This window comes from Ailuropoda melanoleuca, chromosome 1 (assembly GCF_002007445.2).
Source record: "Ailuropoda melanoleuca isolate Jingjing chromosome 1, ASM200744v2, whole genome shotgun sequence".
Lineage (NCBI taxonomy): Eukaryota > Metazoa > Chordata > Mammalia > Carnivora > Ursidae > Ailuropoda > Ailuropoda melanoleuca.
In genome coordinates, this window is record NC_048218.1 from 79,045,474 (window position 1) to 79,061,421 (window position 15,948).

At 40.5% G+C, this 15,948-nt stretch overlaps 1 protein-coding gene across 5 annotated transcripts in view; it reads right to left on the reverse strand.

Annotated features, from left to right (window-relative positions):
* VPS8 (VPS8 subunit of CORVET complex) overlaps positions 1–15,948 on the reverse strand; it is a 234,791-nt gene that overhangs the window by 15,956 nt on the left and 202,887 nt on the right. For all 5 annotated transcript variants that reach the window (XM_019795771.2, XM_011220314.2, XM_034661727.1 and 2 more), the window contains one exon: positions 8,323–8,376. In XM_019795771.2, the coding sequence (XP_019651330.1) occupies positions 8,323–8,376 (54 nt within the window). The remainder of the gene's footprint in view (positions 1–8,322; positions 8,377–15,948) is intronic.

Consider the following 15,948-nt stretch of genomic DNA (forward strand, 5'->3'; position numbering starts at 1 on the left):
CCTTCTACTTTAACCAAAGACTTCTCACTGTTTCTTGAACGGACTCAACCCCATATTCTGATACTATACAAAAGGTGTGTGAGCTTTCAAGGATGGCACATGACTTGATCTGGGAAAGCAGTCCAGACAGAAAGCTCTCCTCTGCAGTGAAAGGACGTCAGCCGCTGGAGAACAACACAGACAGGAGAACGGCTCAAACCCTACGAAGCTCTGCTGTTTGGATTCTGTGACCTTTATAAATAGGTGATCAGGCAGCACAGTGCAATTAAGAATGGCCTACTGAGTTGTTTCAATGCAAAATAATAGGCTGTTAGCTGCTCTGTCAGACCTACTGAAGAAAAAAAAAGACCCCAGCCACGTATTGCAGGAAACGCCTAAGAGCTTCATTGGGAAACTCTGCTGGAAGGGAAAGGCCCGTTTCTAACTTGAGCAATACTCTAAACTTCAGCAGGGTCCAAAATTCCAAGGAGATGGTAGACATGAGGACATTACTTCTTTAGGTAAAGGAGTTAGTTCCACATACTGAGAGGGCCCCAAGATGGAACAGAGAGCAACCACCAGCTCCAACGCCGTCTCACACACAGCCCTGTGCTGAGAAACTCTTACGATCTGACTCCACGTGAACACATGTCAGCTGCTCATAAAGGAGTGTCCTATTAGCAGCAGAAAAATCACACCCATTAGCTCTCAGTGAACACAGCCTGCTGACTAGTAAAGTAATGCTCTCCAGGTCTCTGTGGGGCTCTAGCCCTGGCTCCACTTTATACAAATATTCTATCAGTCAGCTGGATAAAGATAAAAGAGGCCAATGCATGGAATGAAAAAACTTGATTCCCAAAGGTGTAATCTGAAACAATACCAGAAAAGTCTTGCACATTTGGCTCTAGAAACCAACAGCAGTTACACAGGATGGGATCAGTAGCGTGTGTGAACAGAATCAGGAGTTTGCTAGCAACATGTTCACTGAGTCAACCATGTGGAATGGCTGCTAAAAAAGCGAATGTGCTTTTGGTTTCATTTAGAGAACCTAGAATAAGGAAAGTGATGATCTCGTTCTGCTCGAAACTGACCGGCCCTTAAGGAGCATGGCGGGAGCAGAAGAGATGGGGTACGATGGGGTAGGGATGAGTGAGGCACGAACTGTGAAGAATATTTGGCCTGCACAGGAGAAGATTAGGGGCCAGGGACTCGGGACTGCACCTACAGAAAGCACTGGGAAGGCTGCTATATAAAAAAGGAATTAGATAGCTTTCTGATGGCTTCCAGAGGGGGGGCCAGGATCGATAGGGAGAGAGGAGTCAACCAGAATACGGAATAACTTCCAAAGACGGAATGTCCTGCCTCAGGAGGTGGTTTTCACTCAGAGGCAGGACACTGCTTGTTAGAAATGGATGAGGAGAGAGATCAACGCCTATTAACATGACCGCATGAGATGCTCTGATGACCTTCTCACTGCTGAAGCTATAGATCTCTACGGATTGACATAGATACATACACACCCCCCCCAAACCAACCTTTTATAGACCTTGGAAACTGTGCTAAGGGCAAATAGCAAACGAAGACATAACTATTTAAAAAAAACAATGTAAATTTGGTAAGAAGGGCGAGTGTGTGGTTTCTGAACCAAGACTGCTCCCTCAAGCTCGTCTCTCCCAAGCTCCTAGTTAGAGGGCTTTCTTTTCAGTAGAAGCAGGACTTCAGCGTTGGTCCTCCTGCCTCCAGCTACCTGCTTCTGAGGAAGTCCTAAGCAAGCACAGTCAAGAAGTGGTGGGGGCTCCCTTCTTCCACCCAGACTCATGGAATACAGGCTTCATCCTGGAAGCTGTCCACTAAAAAGTACGGGCTCCCTGAGCTGTGGGAAACAGCTTACTGCTAAGACCACCCTTCTCCATGAGTCTGAGACAAAATCTACCACATCACCAAATTCCTCTATGACAAAACCAGACACAGGCCCACCAAATTTCCACTCTTGGTCTTTTAAAAGATGAGCAGAACTGTTTGTCCTGATTCAATGGGACAAAATGCTTGTTAACTGATGACCAAATTTCAGTTAAGCTTCTCTCCCTCCCCCAGACCCTTGATACACCCTCAACCTGAGCCGGCCTACGATCCTTAATGATCCTTTCCGAGAAGCAGCTGACGGCATGAAAGACATTTCTGACGGCATGAAAGACATTTCTAATCTACTATCACTTACTCCCCCACATCTGGTTCTTTCTACCCCTATTTACTGGCCCCTGTAAAACAAATTCCTTTCTGCATGATTTTTTTTTTTTTTAAAGTAACCTCTACGGCCAGTGTGGCGGAGCGGGGAGGGGGTTCAAACTCCCAACCTCAAGATCAAGAGTTACATGCTCTACTTACTGAGCCGGCCAGGCGCCCCTGCCTTATTTTTTGACACCTTTGTGGATCTTAACGTTGGAACATTCTCCTCATAGCAAAAGCCCCCTTCTCTTTCTGCAATTATTGTTTTGAATGAAGTCTCTCCTTCGCTAAGTCCAAATTTGTTTTTGTGTTTTTATAGACTCTACTCGTTCAGCCTACATGTTAGGGTCTAACTGAAATCATCCAGCACAACAATGAACATGTCACTTGAGTTAAAACAACTGCAGACTCATAGAATCCTATCATACCAAGGGATCTAAAAATTAAGCAGCCCGCCTCTCACCCATGGCAGGAACCTCTGCGACAGCTCCGAGTGGCAGATGTCCTGTGTGGACCAAACACCTCTGGTAACAAATAATGTGCTATCTCACAAGGCAACCTGTTCTGCTATCAGAAAATTCTCCTAACTAAGCTGACATGTGCATCTACACAGCAGCCACAGGCACCACTTCTGTCCTCTGAACTACAAAGAATGCCTATGTTTCCTTCCAAATCTTTCAGCTGTCTGAAGGCAACTGCACCCCAGCTACTTCAGGTCAGCATAGAAAGGCACCTAGCCTGTGGAGATCTTCCACCCTGTCTAAAACAGACTAAATCCTGTCCTCGGTTTCCTTTTTTTTTTTAATCAGTAGAGGCATGGACGTCACAATTGGATATAAGTCCTACTAAGCAAATAAGGAAAGAGGCAGCATACAACCATCAAGGGCTCTCACTTTTTGCTCATGAGGGGCCAGTCAGCAGAGACACTGCAGCCAGCTTTTTCTGTTGTTATGGAAACTGTGGCTCTGTGAGGCTTTTCCCCTTAAAAATACCGCCGCCCTCAGTCCCCACCTCTCCCCGCTAATGATTCAATAAAAATCATGAGTGAGTGTAGTCGTCTACCTTCCTGACACTGGTGGCAAGACTGGGAATGGACTATAAAAATTTTACCTCACCAGAACACTTGCACAAAACAAACAAACGACTGCTCCAAATTCTAGTAATACACTTGAATACTTAAGGAACTGCTAAACAGTCTCTGGGAGGTTTGGCTATTTAATCCAACAGTTCAGTCACTACTCACTTGGAAATGTGTTGACAGCAAGAACTATATTTCACTGACCTTGGTCCTTCCCAGACCTGGCACCTGAAGCATGTGGAATATTCACTGAATTTACCCTAGACTCACGAGAAAGCCTTTCCACTCTACTTCTCCCAGTACCTGTCCCTAGCTGAAGAAGTCACTCTGGGAAGACCATCAACTTTGGACTCTTCCAGTGGGTTTCACCAGCTCTTTAGTCAGAGCTCCTGACTCCTCAGCCTTCTGCAAACACACCAGCAGTGAAAGCTCATCTAAAACAGTGGCTGGCTCAGGGAGTATAACCATGCTTTTGTGATTGAGATGTAAGACAAAATTGCTTTCTCTGGTTACCCTGCATGCAATAATCCCAACTTTGCAAATTCCTGGTTGGTGTTTCTTTAGTAGTTGAGAAAAGATGCATCACAGCTGAGTGGTTTTTGATGCTGCCTTCAACTAACTCTCTGAACTCATTTATCACCTCAAACATTATCAACACCTCCAATTCTAATCTGTTCTAGTGAGTTAATTGCCAGGGGCTTTTACATAATTTTTATCTTAGGAAAATGCTTCCTGATTTTTAATTTCCGGCCATCCACGATCAAACACTGAACAAGCCCTAGAGAAGCATGTGTATCTTCTAACTTTACTGAAGTTATCAGAGCCACTTAAGAAGAAATTTTACATACATAAGATAAATATTACACACAAATTTTATATGCCACACATATACAATATACAACAAATGTTTCTAATCTAGAGCTTTCTAAAAGAATATCTAAAATGCAAAATGTTTGTGTTACAAAAAGAATTATGTACACACGCTCATAGAATTTGCTAGATTCTGACAGGTGGCAGCAGAGTAGAAGAGCAACTCCTACATGAGACACCTATCCCAGGAAGTTAAGCAGAACCCTACAGAAAATGGCTTCTATTTCCTCAGCACTTGCATCCAGCTCCTGCCAGCGCCAATATTGACAACACAGTCACCAAACATTTTCTTTGGTTATTGGTCAACAGAGAATCTTTGGCTCAAATCAAGAACACTACTGTTCCTTTGTGTTTCTTACACGTCACTTTGGCAGTCATCTGTTCAACAGACACTGCTGGTGCCTCCATCTGTCAGTGCAACTTTGACAATGTAGCTCCAGGATGATACCAGAATATACATGCAGATGTCTGTCTATATGTATACACATACACACACACACGTACGTATACAACTAGGCAAGTACCAATCAGGTATGGAGTTTCACACTGGTCTCACTCGGAATACTGATGATGTAGCTCAAACAGTAAGGGACTGACCATGTTGGGAATAGAAGCCTGGCACAGCAATGAGGTTTCATTTGTTCTTTCTCTATTTACTCAGGCCCAGAAACTTCTTTTTCCCCCTCACTTCCCATAAACAGCTAAGAAGTCCTGTGGAATGTCTTTCGTGTATCTCATTCATTCCTCGACAACTACCGCTGACTGCTTGGTTCGACACTTAGGGACACAACAGGAACAAGTCTGATGGGGTGGCTGCCTTCCTGAGCCAGGCAGTCCCCGATGGGGCAGACATGTAAGCAATGAGGCAATTTCAGCACAGCCAGGTAAACATGCTGGTAGGTGGGGACTAGTTCAGGGTGCTATAAGAGAGAGCTCAAAATGGGAAGGACACCTGGCTCACACTTAAGGTGTCAGAAAGAGTTTAGGCGGAGAAAAAATAAGACTTGCATCTACCTCATCTCCTCATTCCATTAGTACAGCACAGATTTAGGACCTTTCTCTTGCCTGGACACTGTCTGCTATTGATTGATCTTTCTGCCTTTAATCTCACCTTTGACAGAAACCCTTATCCTCAAGATAAAAAGCAAACTTCACAAAATAGGGCTCTTTTGTGATATGGATTCCCATTCATTTCACCAAGCCTCTGCATGCTCCCATATTTAAGACACACAGAACCACGTCCATTTCTGAAGTGTCCTGTGCTCACCCACACCTACCTGGAATATCTTTTCCCTTGTGCTTCAATGCTAGATCACGCTTTCTCTTCTTTGAGATGCCTTCCCTGACCACTCAGTCTGGGAGAGGCACCTGTTTCAATATGTATTTTAAAGTTATTCTAGACATCATAACAGTGTGATATTAAGTATGTGCTATTTAATTTAAGCTTCAACTTAGGGACAGTCAGTGGTCCTAACCAAGAATCCATATTTCAGAGACTGCAAGCTAACATGAATTCCCAAAAGCAGCTACTCAAAGTCCAGAAATTTTTCTATTGGTGAAATTAATGTCTGTTAATCAGAATAGTAAATATGAGAGATGGGCTCTCATTGCTAAAATAAAAGGTATTCAAGATATATATACACCGAATAAAATATTTTAGAGATAGCCCCAATTCTTGCATGGACAGTGAGTAAGTCTGCACCTGATCACTTAGGAATGCCACCTGGGGCCACCTGTGTCCAGTCATTGGCTTTGGAAGTTTCTGTTTGTCTGATACTGATTACAAGAGTAAGAGAATCCTACTTATGTAACATTGCTACACCCCGACAGTGGTCAGACACCTAAAATGACAGACAGCTAGGCCATTACCAAGTTTAAAAAATAGGTTACATGAAGCTGTTTCTAAATGAGTATTTAGTAAACATCTTTAAGTATGGCAGGATTTGCTTTCATTATAACGTAGTAACAAAACTTTGGAGGAGCAGCTAAGCATTTCTCAAACTTCTTCACTGGGCTTTTTACCACAGGAACATAGGAGTCGTATTAAAAGCGCTTAGCCATCCCACACAGCCTCTCCTCTCTGCTCCTGTGCACCTGCGCACCTTCCCTGGCATGTGTCAAATCATACAGTAGCTGTCAGTGTACGTGTCCGCCTTCCCCAATAAGTGCCGATGTCCTGCAGAACAGAGACTGCGTTTTTCATCTCTGTAGTCCCTTGCTTAGCGCAGTATCTACATACAGAAATACCTGCTGAATGGACAATATAAAGGAGCAATAATAAAGTGACAGGACATCTAACTAGGATGGGGGATTTGTGTTTTAACACTAGTTTCAGTAAAACCTGAGTCCCTCCCATGTGTCAGTAATTTACCAGGGACTTACTGTGTGTCAAACACAGCGCTAGGCCCTTAAATAGTATCTCATTTAGTCTTCAGGAAACTTCTGAGAGGTAGCACCATCATTTACAGCAGAGGAAGCAGAGAGGCTGACTAAGAAAGTTATTCCACCAGGGGCACCTGGGTGGCTCAGTTCATTCAGTGTCTGACTCTTGATTTTGGCTTGGGTCAAGATCTCAGGGTTGTAAGACCAAGCCCCGCACTGGGCTCCATGCCAGGTGTGGAGCCTGCTTAAGATTCTCTCTCTCCCTCTGCCCCTCCTCTCTCTCTCTCTCTGTCTCTTAAAAAAAAAAAAAAAAAGAAGGTCATTCAGATAAATAAGTGGAAGAGTCACTCTTTGAACCCATGTCTGGCTGAATCAAAAGCACGTTTTTAACCACTACTTTAGAAGCGTGTCCCATAGCTAACACTCAAAAGCTCAGGCAAAAACTGTCCCCCTGGATTCCAATTTCCTCATCTGTTTACAGAGTGAGATGAGGTGACTCAAGCCCTCCCCACTGCTCAGGTCACAGTGTGGTGGCTCCAGGCGGCAGCAGTCATCTCCTCAGTCCGCCTGCCCTTGCGGTCCCAACAAAAACGGAAGAGATTTTCCTGGGCAGCATGGAATAGGGCTTTTCGGATAACATATTTTGTTTTTGTTCTTTTTTTCTTTTAAAAACGTCTCAGGGGATTCTACAGGCAGAGAAAAGGGACCCATTTTTGGCACACGGCTTTGAAGCTAGAACCTGCTGTTAGTTAACAGAGCCAGCAAGTTGTTATTTTCGTTCTACAATTCTTCACTGACATGGATGCTGGCTGAAATTATAAAAAGGGCAAGGAAAGAAAACCTACATCCAGGGACACTTCAATTGTCAGCAAAATAAAAGTGGTAAAAGCAAACAGTACAAATGTCAGCTTGTTTAGCACTTTTCAACTGCATTGTGGTAGCTCCGCGCAGAAAAGGGTTTGAGACCTGGTTCTCCTGACACCATCTGAGAATTGCTCAACTGAAAGACTCACACCCTTTCTGTGCTACGAAGTTTACAGTCAGGGATGGAGGTGGCATAGGTAAGAGTGCCACAAGTATTTACTGAGCACTTGCTGATGCAGTATGAAATGCTAATATCTCAGGCCACTTTTCTTTAGGCACAGCTATCTGGAGGGAAAGCACATTAGTAAAGAAAGAATACCTTAGACTATCCTCCTTAGAATATCTTTTATTTGCTACCACTCACTGATCAGGGTACCTGCCTGGTAAAAAGAATGGGAATTCTAGAACAATGAAAGTTCTAGCTGCCAGGAGACTGATGCTAGGCCCAACCCCCCGCCCCCCCCCCCAATCTGGCTTCCTGGAAGAGCCAAGGAATTCTGGTGATATGTCATTAGGGCATCCAATCAGAAAGAACCTTCGACAGCATTGAGATGATTAAAAATCCGTGTCATTTTGAGAAAATTGTTCAAGAGAGGAGAATAAACACACAGAAGGAGGAAGGTGGATTTGCGCCTTTAAAACTCACTATCTTCTAGAAACGAACAGAGGAAAAAAAAAGAGAGAGAGACAAAACAAGAAACAGACTCTTCACTATAGAGAACCAAATTATGGTTACCAGAAGGAAGGAGGGTAGGCGGATGGGTAAAATAGGCGATGGGGATTAAGGAGGGCACTGGTCATGACGAGCACTGGGTGATGAATGTAAGTGTTCAATCACTATATGGTACACCCGAAACTAACATAACTGTATGTTAACAACACTGGAGTTAAAATAAAAATCTAATAAATTAAAAAAAACTCACCTTCTTAATAGCAGAATCTCCTTTGGATGGATGACAAGAAGGAGACATTTTTACCTAGAAAAAAAGGCAAACACTTCAATATCCTTTTAGTTATAATCTAGTTTTATCTGACCCACACTCAAAATAACTCAACTAGAACTGGTGTAACTGAGATAAAACATATTTTCAGAGGAACAATGAACAGATTTTTTTTTGTTAAGTCCCTTTGAAACTTTTCTGGAGATCAAAAGTCAGTAGTTAGCCAAGATAAAAATATGATTTGGGTAAGAAAAGTGAACAAAAGGTCCAGGCTGGCTTTAACCAAATGGTGAGAAACCAAACAGATACAGATCTTTGTTGACAATGTTAATCAACTGATGTAATATGCAATGATCACCATTTCTTACAGAAGCCAACTCAAAGTATCCTTTGTGATATAATACCCCTTTTAAGCAAGACATGCACAAAAGAATTTGATAAAATAGTGAAAAATTTAGAAAAAGCATCAGCCAAGACATAATAAAAGGATCTTCAGCTCAAGGAAGAGAAGACTGATGGTATAGAGATATCTTGAAATATCTGAGGGTTGAAAGAGATTGTCAGATCAGAAAAAAGAGCAAGACTCAACTACGTGTTACATGCAAAAACCAGATTTTTTTTTTATTTTATTTTATTTTAGATTTATTTATTTATTTAATTTTAGATTTATTTATTTATTTATTTTAGATTTTATTTATTTATTTGACAGAGAGAGAGAGAGAGAGAGGGGCTCCTCCACTAGGAGCCTGCTTCTTCCAAAGCAAAAACCAGATTTTATTTTTTATTTTATTTATTTATTTATTTTAGATTTATTTATTTATTTATTTATTTTATTTTATTTTTAGATTTTATTTATTTATTTGACAGAGAGAGAGAGAGAGAGAGGCTCCTCCACTAGGAGCCTGCTTCTTCCTCTCCCACTCCCCCTGCTTGTGTTCCCTCTCTCGCTGGCTGTCTCTATCTCTGTCGAATAAATAAATAAAATCTTAAAAAAAAAAAAAGAAAGAAAGAAACCTAGACATCCATATGCAAAAGAATAAAGTTAACCTTACGCCATATATAAAAACTAATTCAATGTGGATCAAAGACCTAAACACAAAAGCTAAAATGATAAAACTCTTCTTTAGAAGGAAATACAGGGAAAAGTTTCATGACACTGGATTTAGCAATGATTTCTTAAAAGATGACACCAAAGGCACAAGCAACAATTAACAAAAAAAAAATAGACAAACAAGACTGCATCAAAATTAAAAACTTTTGTGTACCAAAGGTCACATAAATATAATAAAAAGGCAACTCATCAAATGGAAGAAAATATTTGCAAATGATATGAGAGAAATATCCAAAATAAGGGATTAATATCCAAAATATATAGAGATCTCTTGAAACTCAACCACAAAAAACCAAACAACCTGATCAAAAAAATGAGCAAAGGACTTGGACATTTCTGTAAAGGTGTATGGATAGCCAATAAGCCCAAGAAAAGATGCTCAACATCATTAGTCATTCACAAAATGCAAATTAAAAACACAATGAGAGACCATTACACACTTACTAGAGTAGCCAAAAACTAAAAAGACTATACCAAGGATGTGGAGTAACCGGAACTCTCATACAATGCTGGTAGGAGACTAAAATGGTACAACCACTTTGGAAAGCAGTTTGGAAGCTTCTTAAGATGATAAACACACATTCGCCGTGTTTGTCAGCCATTCCATTTCGAAGGTATTTACCCAAGAGAAATGAAAGCATATGTACATACAAAGACTTCTACACAAATCTTTAAAACAGCTTCATCTGTAACAGCTAGAAACTGGACAGCCGGAAACACCTATCATCATCAGGTGATATCATACACAAATCATGGTAAAAGCATTAAATTGAAATATTACTTGGCAGTAAGAAATGAACTCTTATAACAACATAGATGAATCTTAAATAATTATGCTAAGTGAAAGAAGAACTTACTTGTTGGTTCCATTTACCTAAAATTCTAAAAAATACAAATTATTCTAACAGAAAACCAACTGGTAGTTTTTGGGGAACAGAAGGGAGAGATGAAGTTTTCAGCAGTGAAAGGGTTAGTATCTTGATTGTAATGACGGATTCAAGGATATATACATGTCATATTTGTATACTTTTGTACATGTGAATTTATTTAACATCAGTTATACCTTAATAAAGTATTTAAAGAAATTTGTAGGATGCAGCTAAAACAGTGCCTAGAGGAAGAAATTTACAGCTTTTTATACTACACTAGAGAATAAGAAAGGTTTAAAATGAAGGACCTATGCTTCCAATTTAACAAGCTAGAAAAAGAAAATCAAAGTAAAATCAAACTAAGTAGAAGGAAGGAAATAAGGAGCAGAAATCAATCAAGAGAAATCAAACAAAACACTAGAGAAAATTAACAAAGCCAAAAGTTGGTTCTTTGAAAATATCATTTAGATTGATCAAGAGAATATAAATTAATAATATCAGCAATGAAAGATACATTTACATACTGCAATACTTATACACATTTAAAAGAGGCTATTATGAACAATTTTATGCCAATAAATTTGACAATTTTTTAGGGGGGAGGGGCAGAGGAAGAAGAGAGAGAGATTCTTAAGCAGGCTCCACACCCAGTGATCTTGAGACCCTGAGATCGTAACCTGAGCAGAAACCAAGAGTTGGATGCTTAATCGACAGAGCCACCCAGGTGCCCCAAATATGACAAACTAAAAGCACACGTTCCTTGAAAAACAACTTAAAAGATGGACCCACGATGAAACAGGACATATAAAAACCCTATATTTATTAAATAAATTGAATCTTATCTAATTGTCTCATAAAGAAAATTCCAAGTCCATATGGTGTCAGTGGTGAATCCTAGCAAATATGAAGTACACAGGGATTAGTATCTGGAATTAGAATAGCAACGTGTTAGTTTACAAGGAAAAATATAATCCTTATTGCAAGCAGTTCAACAGACAGCAGACAGGATCGGTCTAGAATGATGCAGCAGAGGTATAAGCATACGCAAACAATTCGATTCAAGTTCTCCAGTCCCTTCAATTCTGACAGTCTAAGAGCCTCCAGTACAGATGACGAAGACATTTCCTATCACTGGGCATTAAGCTATTCAAAAAGGACCACTTTTTTTTTTTTTTTTTTTTTGCCTTTCCCCTCTGACTTTCAGAATAACATACCTCTCAGCTCAGGGGTCAAAACTGCTGGCTGTTCAGATTGTTCTTTCGGTTTTAGCAGGTCTGCAAAAATTAGACCTGACAGTCTTTGCTTTAACATACCATGACATTAATACTCTGGAATTCACTCCAGATGTATGATGTAGCTTGCTAAACATGATCCAATTCTAACTCCTGGTATGTTCTTTTTGAAAAGGGAGAAAATAGCCTTTCAAAGCAAAGTAGATATTTAAGCTTAAAAAATGACCTCATGAAAGAATCTGCAGATTTTTAAAAACAAGCCAAGAACTAGATGTGATGCTGGACAATTTATCTGAGAAAGCTGTTCTCTGGAGATTAAGTTAGAGAGTGTTTGAAGTGGCAACAGAAATGGTTCAGCATCACTCATGAAAGGTCTTATTTTTCATTTAACAGGATTCCTTCTGGAAATGCCTCAGGCAATGCAGCTTGAAAGAGACACTTTAAATCCAGGTGTGCAGACACTAGATTTGGGGATATGGATGATATATAAGCTATGGCCTTAATAATGCTAAACTTTTGTGATCTTTGTTAATGATTTCCAACTTAGAGAAGCAATCTGAAGTTTAATAGCAAGAGGAATACCTTCCTTATCACTATTTATTTATTTATTTATTTTAAGATTTTATTTATTTATTCAACAGAGATAGAGACAGCCAGCAAGAGAGGGAACACAAGCAGGGGGAGTGGGAGAGGAAGAAGCAGGCCTCCAGCAGAGGAGCCTGATGTGGGGCTTGATCCCGGAACGCCGGGATCACGCCCTGAGCCGAAGGCAGATGCTTGACCGCTGTGCCACCCAGGCGCCCTCCTTATCACTTTTTAAAAAATAAGCCTTGATTGTTCTGATTACAAAAGGAATACATGTTCACAAATAGAAATTTAGAAAATACTAAAAGGCAAAACAAAGAAAATAAAAATCACAATCCGATCGCACAGCAGTAACTACTATTAACATTTGGAATCACACCATTTTGTGATCTTTCCATGTTACCTGCTGAAAATGTTTATTTCACCATATCTGTATTCTTCCACAACATGATTTTTCTATTAAGCAGTCCCTTCATTGCGGAGATATACTGTGACTAATTTCATCAACTATTGGAAGGCTACTGGGTGGGATATTTAAGTTGTTTTCAATTTTTTTTATCAAAAAAATGCTGTCAGAAACATCTTGTATATAACACTTGGCACACACTCTTCATGTGTTATTTCCACTGCACATAGAAATCCCTGCTTCAAAGGGTGTAGGACATTTAAAAATACATATTGCCATTTTTTGTCCTGACCAGGAAGATGGATCCACACCCCTTATCCTATAATTCTGAAATCCCAAAAACACAGAAACAAAAAAATATATATATTTTTAAAAACTTTTGGCACTGACAGCAAAACCCGACCTGAAGGGAAGTAAGGCAGGCTATTGACAGTCTTTATTTTTCCCACATATTATGCGGATGCTGCCCTAGGCCCCATTGGGAATGTTCTGTAATAACAATATATGTATCATATTATCTTTCTTTTAGCACTTCAAAGATGTCATTTTGTTGTGTGGTTTCTTTTGAGAAGCCAGCCATCAGAAACTTTTGCTTGCTCTCTCAACAACATTTTTTCATATTTTGTTTAGAGTTTATAATTGTTTAGCAGAAAGGCTGTCCAATACAGGTTACCCTGCCATTACTAGAACTAGAACTCTCTGTATTACTTCTTCAAATACTTTTTCTGTATAATCCCTACCCCTACTTTGTCCAGGACTCCAATGACAGGTGTACTTTGTTACCTGAAGTTGTTTCATTGCTCACTGCTGCTCTATTCATTTCTTTCCAGTCTTTTTTCTGTGTTTGATTTGGGATAACTGCAGTGCTGTACATTCAAGTTCACTCATCATTTCTTCTGCAATGTCCATTATGTTGCTAATCCTATCCAGTGTGCTCTTCAGCTCAGACACTGGAGTTTTAATCTTTAGACGTTCTACTGACTTTATAACTTCCACATCTCTATCGGAGATGTCCAGCCTTGCTTCTAGCTTCTGGAATGTATGGAATACAATTATTATAACTTTTAATGTTCTTGTTTACTCATTCTATCACCTGTGCTATTTCTGGTTCTGTTTCAATGGATTCCTTTTTTTAAAGACATTTTTTTGAGCAGTTTCAGGTTCATAGCAAAACTGAGAGGAAGGTACAGAAATACTGCATACATCCTATGCTCCCACCCATGCACAGCCTCCGCCATTATCCCCACTCCCCATCAGAAGGCTACAATTGCTACAACTGATGACACATTACACTGACACATCATTATCACCCAAAGTCCACAGTTTACTTTAGGATTCACTTTTGGTGTTGTGCCTTCTATGGGTTTGGACAAATGTGTAATGATATATGTCCATCACTATAGTTATTATACAGAGTATTTTCATTGCCCCAAAATTCTCTGTGCTCCATTTATTCAGCTACCCCCCACCGCCACCCCCGGCTAGTTCCTGGCAACCACTGATGTTTTTACTGCCTCCTTGGTTTTGCCTTCTCCAGAATGTCATATAGTTGATTTTTTTCTCCCCATTATGACTTGCATTTTTCCTGCTTTCTTGATCAAATGCCAGACATTGTGAATTTCACCTTGTTGGGTAAAATACTTCTGTAATCCTTAACATATTCTTGAACTTTGTTCTGGGATGTGGTTAAAATACTTGGAAATAATTTGGGGTGCCTGGCTGACTCAGCCAGAAGAGCATGTGACTCTTCATCTCAGGATCGTGAGTTCAAGCCCCATGCTGGATGCACAGATTACTAAAAAACAAAACAAACAAACAAAAAAACCGTAAAAAAAATACTTGGAAATAATTTGATCTTTTTTAGGTTTTGCGTTTAAGCTTCGTTAGGTGGGATCAAAACTGCGATTAGTCTAGGATTAACTTTTCCCCCAATGCTAAGGTTCAGACAGGACTCCCAGCTGGCAGCATTCCTGGCTCTGTGTGACTCTGGGGCACTGCTACCTCTAATCCTTTTGCATGGTTCTTCTTCTGGCCTCGAGTGTACTATTTCCTCACACAGTGGACAGTATTCAACTCTGGGCAGCTCTCTCTTGTCCATACTCTGTTCTGCAAACTCTAGCCACCTTCCTCCCCTGAACTCCAGCTCTGTCTCCTCAACTCTGAGAGATTAGTGAGCTCTGCCTCGGTTTCCCCTCCCTGTGCCAGGGCGTGGAAACTTTCTCCTGGCAGTACACTAGGGACAAGCCTAGGGCTTACATTATTTGTTTCTCATCTCTCAGGAGTCACACTCCCTCACTGCTTGAGGTCTACTGTCTTGACAGCCACTGTTTTATATGTGTCATCCACGTTTCCCCAAGAAACTCCAAATGAATCCTGGAAGAAGTTGAAGTCCCTATATTACCTTCAAAAATCAAATCTACAATAAAAAAAATTCTCAATTCTAAAACCTATCTGGTCAGAGGGATTTGGTAAGGGACTGCAGATTGTAGCACCCCCACTGGTAATGCATAAAGGGTCTGTCTCTTCACATCCTTGTCAATATAAATGCATACATATTTTGAAATGTATGACAGTTTACTGTGTATTTTTAAAAAGTTGTTAGTTTAGTAAGTTTAAAAAACGGCATCATATTGCTGTTAAAATTTCTATTTCTTTGATCGCTGGTAAAGTTGAACATTTTTCACATTTCATTGAACAGATTTTTTTTTTTTAAAGATTTTTAAAAATTTATTTATGTGACAGAGAGACAGCCAGCGAGAGAAGGAACACAGCAGGGGGAGTGGGAGAGGAGGAAGCAGTCTCCCAGTGGAGGAGCCCGATGTGGGACTCGATCCCAGAACGCCGGGACCACACCCTGAGCTGAAGGCAGACGCTTAACAACTGCGCTACCCAGGCGCCCCGAACAACAGAATTTTTAAATGTCATTTGCCCACATTCCTATCAAGGCTTCAGCTCTACATAAAGACTAGAAACACTCTTTGGGTACTATTGTTATCCTCTGGTCTCCTGGACACAAGCATTTTCTGGATCAAGGGGAAGTGAGCCAATTTCCAGGATTAAGCATCTGATTTTTAAACCATGCTGGCAGCTGTGACGACAGAGCTGCTCGTAGTGATGTGGCTGTCTATCCATTTCCCACAATCACAGTACACGGATCATAGCAATCCCATTTCAAAATCTTCAATGTTGCTTACTGCTTTAAGAATAAAAAGTAAACTCTTCACCAGACCTTCCTGGCTCCTCAGGACATGGTCCTGCCTATCTCTTCAACCTCATTCCTTGCCACGTCCCCTTTAGTTTCTATGTTCCAGACACTGAGGTTTTTTTCAGTTCCTTGAACAAGTCATTCCTCTCCTCAGTTCCTCTGTGCTTACTGTTTTCTTGTTTGGAATAGTCTTCACATGG